This window comes from Pelophylax lessonae, assembly GCF_965119305.1.
Source record: "Pelophylax lessonae genome assembly, chromosome: 5".
Classification (NCBI taxonomy): domain Eukaryota; kingdom Metazoa; phylum Chordata; class Amphibia; order Anura; family Ranidae; genus Pelophylax; species Pelophylax lessonae.
Genome location: NC_138772.1, coordinates 120,597,191 through 120,609,539, shown reverse-complemented (window position 1 = coordinate 120,609,539; position 12,349 = coordinate 120,597,191). Strand labels below are relative to the sequence as shown.

The 12,349-nt window shown below is 43.2% G+C and overlaps 1 protein-coding gene across 1 annotated transcript in view; it reads left to right on the top strand.

Moving 5' to 3' along the window:
- DNAH11 (dynein axonemal heavy chain 11) overlaps positions 1-12,349 on the top strand; it is a 420,238-nt gene that overhangs the window by 82,802 nt on the left and 325,087 nt on the right. Inside the window, exons 19-22 of the mRNA XM_082257534.1 lie at positions 1,953-2,175; positions 3,627-3,743; positions 10,723-10,809; positions 11,875-12,033. Of these exons, the coding sequence (XP_082113660.1) occupies positions 1,953-2,175; positions 3,627-3,743; positions 10,723-10,809; positions 11,875-12,033 (586 nt within the window). The remainder of the gene's footprint in view (positions 1-1,952; positions 2,176-3,626; positions 3,744-10,722; positions 10,810-11,874; positions 12,034-12,349) is intronic.

Below are 12,349 nucleotides of genomic sequence, written 5' to 3'. Positions count from 1 at the left end.
TGCTGCCCGGCCGAATGCTCCCTTACTTCCTCCTTAGCTCATGCGAGCGTGTCTGGGAGGGGTGGGCTTGCGGCCCGACGTGACTTCACACGTGGGTGGCGGCTTGCGTTCGTTATGGCCGTAGGGCAAAGAATCACCGAAGTCCCAGATGGTAGGATCAGAATGAGGCGATGCTGACGCGTTTCACCAGCCAATCGCTGGTTTGGTGGGAAGTAGACAGCAATGGAAAGGAAGTCCAGCACACTCACAAAAAAATACATTTTCATGTGACTGAAATTAGGGATAGTACAGAGGTCTGAAACCACATGATTCTTTCATAATAGAAAATTATAATAGAAGTAAGAATGCTTAAAGTTACCTTGTCAACTCAAAGTAACATGTAAGGAAACCTGGGCTATAAAAAAAAATAAAAAGATTATGTATACTTACCTTTCTGGTGACCTATGTCTTTAAAATACCACCACTTTGTTGCGCCTTAGCTTCTGCAGGTATTCTATACTTCAGGTGTGGGAATATTTGCCTTTCATGTATTTCCTCTAGCTGGCTCCTTTGTTACTACAGGACATATGAGCAGAGTTGTATAAAGTACTTGAAACCCATACTTGAGTAAAAGTACAAGTGCTCGATCAAAAAGTGACTTGAGTAGAAGTGGAAGTGCTCTATCAAAAAGTGACTTGAGTAGAAGTACTAAAGTATTCAACATTTTTTGTATTTAAGTATTGCAAGTAGTTTTTTTTTACATTTTGCTACTCAAGTACTGAAAGTAAAAGTACCAGTAGTTTTGAAAAAAAAATTGCTACTCAAGTACTGAAAGTAAAAGTACAAGTACTGTGTTATGTAGTTATTAAAGAAAGAAGTCAAAAGTTTGAACATCATATTGTTTTTTATTATTTCAAATGCAGCTTTTATTTATACATACAGTAGCATTTATTTTCGTATGCGCTGATAATACACATGTTTTGAACTTCATGAAACCTGCCATCTACTGTTCTGGCAGTGGTAATTTTTATAATAGTAACGAGTAACTATGCAGCACAAAAAAAAAATATCGGAGTAGAAGTATTGAAATCATTGAAAAAATGTAGTGAAGTAAAAGTGGAAGTAGGAGAAAAAAATTCTACTCTAGGAAAGTACAGATACCGCCTTTCGGTACTTAAGTACAGTAGTGAAGTAGTTCTACTTAGTTACTATACATCTCTGCATATGAGCAAGGGAGAGGGGCAGGTGATTGACACACCCGGAAGTGTAGAATAGCTGCAGAAGCTGTGCGCCACACAGCAGCAGTGTTTTGAACATATAGGTCATCTAAAAGATAAGTATACAAGCTATTCTGTTACAGATCAGGATTCTTCCACAAGGGATTCAGATTATTTGAAGTATACCTATACATATATACATATACTGTACATATTGACTAAAAATGATCAATTTTTACTCATCCAAGTAGTCTCTGAAAATTTTCAGTATGATTAATTACCATTTCTAAAGATGAGCCCTCTTCCCAGCAACATTTTCTGGTTCTAAATCTTTGTTCCTTAAAATCTGCTTGGTGAGATTGGCTAGCCAGCTCTGTGCAGTGTAGGTCTCTCATGTTCAATGAGCACCCTTTCAAAGGTGGTAGCAAAAATAATTTATATTAAATTAATGGCATATGGTTATTTTGTATGACCTGTGCTGATGGATTTCGGTGGACGAATGCAATGTGCTTTGACATCAATCTGAGATGCCCCTGAGAGTATTTAGAATTCAGTGAAGGGGCAGATGACCTGCTTCAGCATTTTATATGATCCAGTAGGGTTGTAGAAGGACAAAAGCAGTTCTAAAGTCAACAAAATTCCATCTACCCTGGCCCAGACTTCAGAGGCAAGAACAGCTGTGTAATGTTTAGTGAAAGTGCAGTTCGCATTTAAATGTTTGACAATTGACCTTTGATCCTTTTTGTGTTTTCATAGTTTGAATGACTTGGAAGAATTTATTAAGGTGACTGACTTGGGTCTACAGCTCAAGGTACCGGAGGGGGATTATACGGCACTGGTTGGAGTCATGGAGCATCTCCTGGCTGTGAGAGACAGACAGGCAACAACTGATTATTTATTTGACCCTATTAAGCAGACCATTGTCCTGCTTGAGAGCTATGGACAAAAACTGCCAGACCATATTTATTCACAGCTCGAGGTAACTATTTATTGTGTTTGAGGTTTTAGGAGGTGGTACAAAGAATCACTTCTAGATAGAATAATTTAAGAGGAATTTATAATGGGTTTTGGGTAAATGACTGAGTTCTGTGAACAAAATACTTTTTTTTCTGTAAGCATTTATGAATAGCCTTGAAAATATGTCAATAGGAGCCTAAAAAATGAGCTCTCTTTCAATCATACCTTTTATACCAAAGAGGTTTCGACCCATAGCTTTAATTCTGAAAACTTACATTTGCTACTGTGAGTATAGTTTCTGGAATTTATGCTGGTGTCCTTAATTTGTTACCACTCAGCTTCATTGTCACAAAGGCCATTTGATAGTGAAGCACATTTATGAAAGCTGGAGCATCTCAACGACTCTTAGCAGATGCCAGACCATTTTTGTTCAACTCTTATTTGAATGTTGCTTGGTTTCTAAACGGTACTCAACACCAAAGGCCAGTCTATATAGACAGTTAACATCATGTGAATAATGAATAGTAGGTCCATGTAGGGCATGTGAATAGATTTGCATCTGATGTGAACAGAGTATAGTTTAGAGCAGGGTTTCTCAACCAGGGTTCCATGGAACTCTAGAGTACCTCCAGAGGTTGCTAGGGGTTCCTTGAGCAATGAGCAACTTTTTGCTCTCAGATCACTTCCCAGTGGCACCATCGATCTTTTTTAGCTATCTGTGAGGGGATAATTATTCCCAATGACCACAAGTGTAAGGAGCATTCTTCCCACTGGCTAATGTATCTTGAGTTGTAGATATAGTAATTTCCTGTGTTGAAACGGTTGAGAAACACTGGTTTAGTGTCCATTCACACTGGTACGACTTGTCAGGCGACTTGGTCAGCCTGACAAGTCGTGCACTGTCGCTCCCATAGTGTAGTACAGGACCGGTTCTAATAGAAGCGACACAAGTCGCTCCGACTTAGAAAAAGGGTCCTGTACTACTTTGGGGCGACCTGGAGGCGACTTGCATAGACTTCCATTATGTGAAGTACGTGCAAGTCGTGCCGAAGTCGCGCTGCACGCGACTTCACAGGTCTCCCCCTAAGTCGGAGCGACCTAATGTGAACGGGGGCTTAGAGGTTTGTTTTTAAGTGTTTTCTTGCTTTACTCATAATAATCTGTCCAGTGGTCCAGTTTGTCTGTCTTTAGGCAAACCCTGAAAGCTCTTCATTTCAGAGAAGGGTATTCTGCCACCACCATAAAACTCTAGTTTTACTTTTTCTATCAGCTTGTACCATAGAGTTATTACCTTTTTTACTAATTGCTCTTCCCTTTTTAGATTGTAAACACTCACGATCAGGGCCCTCCTATCGCATTTGTAGCAAATTGTATTGTAACTGTACTGTTTCCCTTTATTTTGTAAAGCTATGCAAAAACTATTGGCGCTATATAAATCCTGCAAAAATAATATAGTAACTGTATCTCCTGTAGGAACTGCCTGAGAAATGGAACAATACAAAGAAAACTGCCATTACTGTGAAGCATGACCTGGCTCCTCTGCAGATACTGGAGGTTTCTGTTATCAGGAAACGATGTGCTGCTTTTGATGTAAGTGTCATCCAAGGTTGTGACATTATTGATTAGTGTTGAGCGAACACGGACTGTATTATTCGTGTTCGTACCGAATAATTGGATTTTTTTTACCCGAACACGGACACGGACACTTTACTGTATGTTCGGGTAAAAATCCGTGTTCGGTCGTTTTATTTCCGGGTTTTGCATGCTTTGGCGCTCTTTTCATGGCGGGCTTTCAACAGCCAATCAACAATCGTTTAACTGGTGTGCCTTAAGCCATCCCAGCCATGCCTGCAAATGTCTTAGTAGCTGTGATTGGCCGTCTGAAGCATGTGACCAAGTCTTTATAAGTTCGAGGCAGCCGCCGCAGCAGCGTCATTCTGCTGCTTAGCTAAGGGACAGAGCACACATCAATGTGCTGGCTGCTGATTAGGGAAAGATAGGCAGGAAAAAACCATTTGTGTCCGGATAGAATTGAGGGACAGGTCGGAGTGTTTAGGCAGGGCGAGTTGTAGGCATTTTAGGGATAGAGTCTGCTGAATTATAGGGTCAGTGTCTTCTACAAACTACAATCGATATTGCTGTGTGGGGGGTGGGGTGAATCTGCACTCAATCCTGATCTACGATCTCTTCTCAATCCTGTTAGGGACAGAGTCTGCTGAATTTTAGGGAAACTGTGTTCTACAAACTACAATCGATATTGCTGTGTGGTGTGGGATTGGAGATAGGCAGGTGTCAGTGATCCACATCCATTTTTCTGTGTGTGAGCTGCAGTGAACACAATCTTTTTGGGCTGCAGTGAACACAATCTTTTTGGGCTGCAGTGAACACAATCTTTTTGGGCTGCAGTGAACACAATCTTTTTGGGGTGCAGTGAACAAAATCTTTTTGGGGTGCAGTGAACACAATCCTTTTTGGTGTGCAGTGAACACAATCTTTGTGGGGTGCAGTGAACAAAATCCTTTGTGGGGTGCAGTGAACACAATCTTTTTGGGGTGCAGTGAACAAAATCCTTTTTGGGGTGCAGTGAACAACATCCTTTTTGGGGTGCAGTGAACACAATCTTTTTGGGGTGCAGTGAACAAAATCCTTTGTGGGGTGCAGTGAACACAATCTTTTTGGGGTGCAGTGAACACAAAATTTTTGGGGTGGAGTGAACAACATCCTTTTTGGGGTGCAGTGAACAAAATCCTTTTTGGGGTGCAGTGAACAAAATCATTTTTGGGGTGCAGTGAACACAATCTTTTTGGGGTGCAGTGAACACAATCTTTGTGGGGTGCAGTGAACACAATCTTTTTGGGGTGGAGTGAACAACATCCTTTTTGGGGTGCAGTGAACAACATCCTTTTTGGGGTGCAGTGAACACAATCTTTTTGGGGTGCAGTGAACACAATCTTTGTGGGGTACAGTGAACAGAATCTTTGTGGGGTGCAGTGAACACAATCTTTGGGGGGTACAGTGAACACAATCTTTTTGGGGTGCAGTGAACACAATCTTTGTGGGGTGCAGTGAACACAATCTTTTTGGGGTGGAGTGAACAAAATCATTTTTGGGGTGCAGTGAACAACATCCTTTTTGGGGTGCAGTGATCAAAATCCTTTTTGGGGTGCAGTGAACACAATCTTTTTGGGGTGCAGTGAACAAAATCCTTTGTGGGGTGCAGTGAACAGAATCTTTGTGGGGTGCAGTGAACACAATCTTTGGGGGGGTACAGTGAACACAATCTTTGTGGGGTACAGTGAACAGAATCTTTGTGGGGTGCAGTGAACACAATCTTTGTGGGGTGCAGTGAACACAATCTTTGGGGGGTACAGTGAACACAATCTTTTTGGGGTGCAGTGAACACAATCTTTGGGGGGTACAGTGAACACAATCTTTTTGGGGTGCAGTGAACACAATCTTTGTGGGGTGCAGTGAACACAATCTTTGGGGGGGTACAGTGAACACAATCTTTTTGGGGTGCAGTGAACAACATCCTTTTAGGGTGCAGTGAACACAATCTTTGTGGGGTGCAGTGAACAACATCCTTTTAGGGTGCAGTGAACACAATCTTTGTGGGGTACAGTGAACAGAATCTTTGTGGGGTGCAGTGAACACAATCTTTGGGGGGTACAGTGAACACAATCTTTGTGAGGTGCAGTGAACACAATCTTTGTGGGGTGCAGTGAACACAATCATTGTGGGGTGCAGTGAACTCAATCTTTGTGGGGTACAGTGAACACAATCTCATACTTCTGAAGATTTGAGGGTGCTGCCTGTTCCATACTCCCCCTACTCCTCATCTAGCCTTTTAGGGGTACAAACAATAGTAATTGGGGCCTAGTGTGGTTGTGTACGTGTGATATACATACACTTTTTTTGGATCATATTTTCTATTCCGCTATTTAATCAAAAACCTTTGGGGATCAGTTAAATTGGGGGATAGTCTGTGTTGGTACGTGTGAGAGAGATCCACCTTTCCAAGTTGTTGGGGTTCATCTCATACTTCTGAAGGTTTGAGGGTGCTGCCTGTTCCATACTCCCCCTACTCCTAGCCTTTTAGGGGTACAAACAATAGTAATTGGGGCCTAGTGTGGTTGTGTACGTGTGATATACATACACTTTTTTTGGATCATATTTTCTATTCCGCTATTTAATCAAAAACCTTTGGGGATCAGTTAAATTGGGGGATAGTCTGTGTTGGTACGTGTGAGAGAGATCCACCTTTCCAAGTTGTTGGGGTTCATCTCATACTTCTGAAGGTTTGAGGGTGCTGCCTGTTCCATACCCCCCCTACTCCTCATCTAGCCTTTTAGGGGTACAAACAATAGTAATTGGGGCCCAGTGTGGTTGTGTACGTGTGATATACATACACTTTTTTTGGATCATATTTTCTATTCCGCTATTTAATCAAAAACCTTTGGGGATCAGTTAAATTGGGGGATAGTCTGTGTTGGTACGTGTGAGAGAGATCCACCTTTCCAAGTTGTTGGGGTTCATCTCATACTTCTGAAGGTTTGAGGGTGCTGCCTGTTCCATACCCCCCCTACTCCTCATCTAGCCTTTTAGGGGTACAAACAATAGTAATTGGGGCCTAGTGTGGTTGTGTACGTGTGATATACATACACTTTTTTTGGATCATATTTTCTATTCCGCTATTTAATCAAAAACCTTTGGGGATCAGTTAAATTGGGGGATAGTCTGTGTTGGTACGTGTGAGAGAGATCCACCTTTCCAAGTTGTTGGGGTTCATCTCATACTTCTGAAGGTTTGATGGTGCTGCCTGTTCCATACTCCCCCTACTCCTCATCTAGCCTTTTAGGGGTACAAACAATAGTAATTGGGGCCCAGTGTGGTTGTGTACGTGTGATATACATACACTTTTTTTGGATCATATTTTCTATTCCGCTATTTAATCAAAAACCTTTGGGGATCAGTTAAATTGGGGGATAGTCTGTGTTGGTACGTGTGAGAGAGATCCACCTTTCCAAGTTGTTGGGGTTCATCTCATACTTCTGAAGGTTTGAGGGTGCTGCCTGTTCCATACCCCCCCTACTCCTCATCTAGCCTTTTAGGGGTACAAACAATAGTAATTGGGGCCTAGTGTGGTTGTGTACGTGTGATATACATACACTTTTTTTGGATCATATTTTCTATTCCGCTATTTAATCAAAAACCTTTGGGGATCAGTTAAATTGGGGGATAGTCTGTGTTGGTATGTGTGAGAGAGATCCACCTTTCCAAGTTGTTGGGGTTCATCTCATACTTCTGAAGGTTTGAGGGTGCTGCCTGTTCCATACTCCCCCTACTCCTCATCTAGCCTTTTAGGGGTACAAACAATAGTAATTGGGGCCCAGTGTGGTTGTGTACGTGTGATATACATACACTTTTTTTGGATCATATTTTCTATTCCGCTATTTAATCAAAAACCTTTGGGGATCAGTTAAATTGGGGGATAGTCTGTGTTGGTACGTGTGAGAGAGATCCACCTTTCCAAGTTTTTGGGGTTCATCTCATACTTCTGAAGATTTGAGGGTGCTGCCTGTTCCATACCCCCCCTACTCCTCATCTAGCCTTTTAGGGGTACAAACAATAGTAATTGGGGCCTAGTGTGGTTGTGTACGTGTGATATACATACACTTTTTTTGGATCATATTTTCTATTCCGCTATTTAATCAAAAACCTTTGGGGATCAGTTAAATTGGGGGATAGTCTGTGTTGGTACGTGTGAGAGAGATCCACCTTTCCAAGTTTTTGGGGTTCATCTCATACTTCTGAAGATTTGAGGGTGCTGCCTGTTCCATACCCCCCCTACTCCTCATCTAGCCTTTTAGGGGTACAAACAATAGTAATTGGGGCCTAGTGTGGTTGTGTACGTGTGATATACATACACTTTTTTTGGATCATATTTTCTATTCCGCTATTTAATCAAAAACCTTTGGGGATCAGTTAAATTGGGGGATAGTCTGTGTTGGTACGTGTGAGAGAGATCCACCTTTCCAAGTTGTTGGGGTTCATCTCATACTTCTGAAGGTTTGAGGGTGCTGCCTGTTCCATACTCCCCCTACTCCTCATCTAGCCTTTTAGGGGTACAAACAATAGTAATTGGGGCCCAGTGTGGTTGTGTACGTGTGATATACATACACTTTTTTTGGATCATATTTTCTATTCCGCTATTTAATTTAACTGGGCCTCCATGCGAGACCTGTGTGCCTTGTTGCGCTGTTTTGAGTACTCCACCAACATGGCCAGTGGCAATGACGCCGTTCTCAGCTTAACTATCCCACTTCTATGCCTCCTTGAAAAAACAATTCGGGCGATGATGGAAGAGGATGTGGCACAGGATGAGGAGGAGGAGGAGGATGAAGAGGTAACATTTCCAAGGCTTTCAGGGCAGTCATTCGCAAGGGGCTCCGAGGGTGGGTTCCTGCACACGCAAACGCCAGGGACGCAATTGTCCAGCAGGGGCACAGTTCTGGAGGATGAGGAGGATGAGGAGGAGGAGGAGCTGGAGGAGGAGATGGAACCATGTTCACAGCAGGGTGGCACCCAGGCCAGCTCATGGCCATCACTGGTGCGTGGCTGGGGGGATACAGAGGACACGGACGATACACCTCCCACAGAGGACAGCCTTTCGTTGCCTCTGGGCAGCCTGGCACACATGAGCGATTACATGCTGCAGTGTCTCCACAACGACCGCCGAGTTGCCCACATTCTAACTTGTGCTGATTACTGGGTGGCCACGCTGCTGGATCCCCGTTACAAGGACAACGTACCGTCCTTAATTCACTCACTGGAGCGCGATCGCAAGATGCGCGAGTACAAGCGCACGCTGGTAGACGCCATGCTGCTGGCATTCCCATCTGACAGCGGGGCCACAGTGGAAGCACAAGGCAGAGGAGGAGGAGGAGGAGGTCGCCAACGCAACCAGGGCACCGCCAGCACCTCAGAAGGCAGGGTTAGCATGGCCGAAATGTGGAAAAGCTTTGTCAGCACGCCACAACAAACAGCAGCACCAGCAGCTCAGATGGAACGTCTTAGCAGGAGGCAGCATTTTACCAACATGGTGGAGCAGTATGTGTGCACACGCCTACATGTAGTGAATGACGGGTCTGCCCCCTTCAACTTCTGGGTCTCCAAATTGGGCACATGGCCTGAGCTTGCCCTTTACGCCTTGGAGGTGCTGGCGTGCCCTGCAGCCAGTGTATTATCTGAACGGGTATTTAGCACGGCTGGGGGCGTTATAACAGACAAGCGCAGCCGCCTGTCCAGAGACAATGTGGACAAGCTCACGTTCATTAAAATGAACCAGGCATGGATCCCACGGGACTTTTCCGTACCTTATGCAGAATAGCAATGGATACCGACCTTACCCACCCATTGTTCCATTTTTGCTCTTTCTCACTCTTTTGGGGTGTACCCTCATTTAAAATTTTTGAAAAGAAGCAGTGTTGGCTACCTCGTCCTCCTCCTCAGGGCCAGATTAATGTAGGGGCTATTGGAGCTGCAGCTCCAGGCCCCTACCTTTTATATAGGCCCCGGGTTGGCCATATTCACTGTTACCGCTCTTCTGTCACTTGTAAACACAGAAGTCTGGCTTCTATGCTCGCTTCCCCAGGCAGCACCCTCAGAACCTCCCCACACAGCGTGAAGGCCGGACAAGGAGGGACAGTTGGCGATGCATGGATGTGTTTATGGGCTTCAGAGACAGCATCCCATGTTGAATTAGGCATGCATGGCTGCACCCTTCCTCCTCTGGGTGCATGGCAAGGCACGGCCCTTAAGGCCCTTCAAAATCCTCAGCACCAAGCCCATGATGCTGTTAATCCGGCCCTGGTCCTCCTCCACCGCCGCTTCCACCTACACCGCCCATAGGTGTGCGCAGCCTATTGCATTAAGGTGTGCACCCCAAAGTTGAAATACACATGCATGTGTTTGCCAGCAGGGAGAGTAATGTATCGGGGCCATGTACCTGTAGGCAAGGAGAAATAGAGCAGAGCAGGTCCCAGGGAGATCTTTCCCATCTCCTCACTGGCAATGCTATGTGCCCTAGGTGATTAGGGTGTGCCCAGGCACACCCAGCACACCCTGTGCGCACGCCTATGTCACCGCCACATCCACCACCACCTCAACCTCCCTCCTACTCCATATGGGCCTCGTCCTTCAGAGATGAAGAAGAACATTGTTTTATTTTTCTGTTTTTTTTTGTTGTTTTAAGTTATTTCCCTATCCACATTTGTTTGCAGAGCACTTGCCATGCTCTTAATTACGTTTTGCTGCCATTTGCAGCACTCTAGCCCTTTCCTTTGGTGTTTTAGAGCCATTTTAGTGCCTTAAAGTTCGGGTCCCCATTGACTTCAATGGGGTTCGGTGTCCGGGAAAAGTTCGGTAAAAGTCCGGGACACGGACCCGGACTTTTTTTTAAAGTTCGGCCGAACCCGTCGAACACGGACATCTAGGTGTCCGCTCAACCCTATTATTGATCATTCACATATTTTTAGAAGGAAAATAATTTTGTTGTTATATTTTCCAGATGAAACAGAATATGTTCAGGGAGAAGTTTTGTCTGGAAGCTCCTTTCTCATATGCTGCCCAAAAGCCGTATACACTTCTGGATAAGGTAAACCGCCTCTGTTAAGGATTTTATGTCTTAGTGTCCCATCATTGATGTCTTCTCCTACCTAAAAGCCTGCTACCTTGTCAAAAGTTTCACAGTGGCTTGTATGACTGCTTTGTACATGGCAAAGTTGATGCTTTTTCAATTAAATTTATACGGTTTTCCACACCAATACATGCCAAGAATATTACTTAAACTCTAAAGCCTTTTAGTAGAGATTTTCCTAACCATCTGAAGATAGGTGGATCTTTTATCCCTATTTTAATTAAGCTGGCAGGGGAGAAATAAGCTCCATGAAAAAAAATGCAAATGGATATGTTTATGTCCTGCAGATATACCCGTATTTTCCGGCGTATAAGACGACTGGGCATATAAGACAACCCCCCTATTACATGATCTACCGGTAATACTTATACTTAAGTTACCTTGGAGATATTATACTCGGCGTATAAGACAACCTCCCATTTTTGGGGGATTTTTTGGAGGTTCAAAAGTAGTCTTATACGCCAGAAAATACAGTAAGTGTGCAAAAATAAGTAAAAAAAAAATCCTTTCATCCCTGATCAGTTATTTCAGGAATATCTCCATTCTACTAATACAATACTGAAGAGTATTGTATAATCTGTTAATTAACTGTGTATGGGTAGGTTAAAACGGTGTTCGCTGTAGTGGAGAGGGTTGGATTGGTACATCACATAGCCCAAACTGGGCTTCCACTTGAGATATTTAAAGTACCAAATATCAAATCTTCCCAGTTCATTTTTAAGAGTAGGAAAGGGTTTAAAAGATCATTAAGAGTATAATTGGTGTATATATTTCAGTCTCACTTTCACTCAGTGAAGACCACGGGGAACATAACTGAATTGTACAAGCTCTGGGTTGTTCCAAACAGGGTTAATAGAGGAGACCGCTTGAACTAGCTGGAGAGATTGTTCATAACGTTTTACCAACATTGATAAAATGGAAGTACCATTATCGGTATATATAGCCTATTTAGGTATTAGATGGTTCTTTTTTATTGCCTTGATTTCATAAAGAAAATTAATTTCTGTCATATCTGTCCCACAGGCCAATCTAGACCTTCAAGAGCTGGAGCAGGAATTAAAACACCTTCAAGAATCAGCTGATCTGTTTGAAGTGGCAGTTCCTGACTACAAGCAGATGAAGAAATGTCGGGAGGAGATAAAATTGCTCAAAGAATCATGGGATCTTATATTTAATGTTCAGGTATGGTTGCCTCACTTCATCGCATGTGATATGAAGAGTGTTTTGTTGTAATCATGTTTTGTGACATGTTTAAAGTGCTGTAAAAGCAGATAACAAGCACTGTACAGGTATATAGTATTCTTGAAAGGAAATACCACTTTTGTTAATGGTAAAGCACAGTTTTTCCTTTTTGTATTTAAACTGGTCACACACCATAACACCACTGTCATATTATAAAAACGTCAATGTCTAAAACACCTGTTACAGTTTATAGTTTTAATAGTCCTACTGCGCAATGATTTAGAAAAAAATAAGACCTATGTGTGTTCACTTCTCT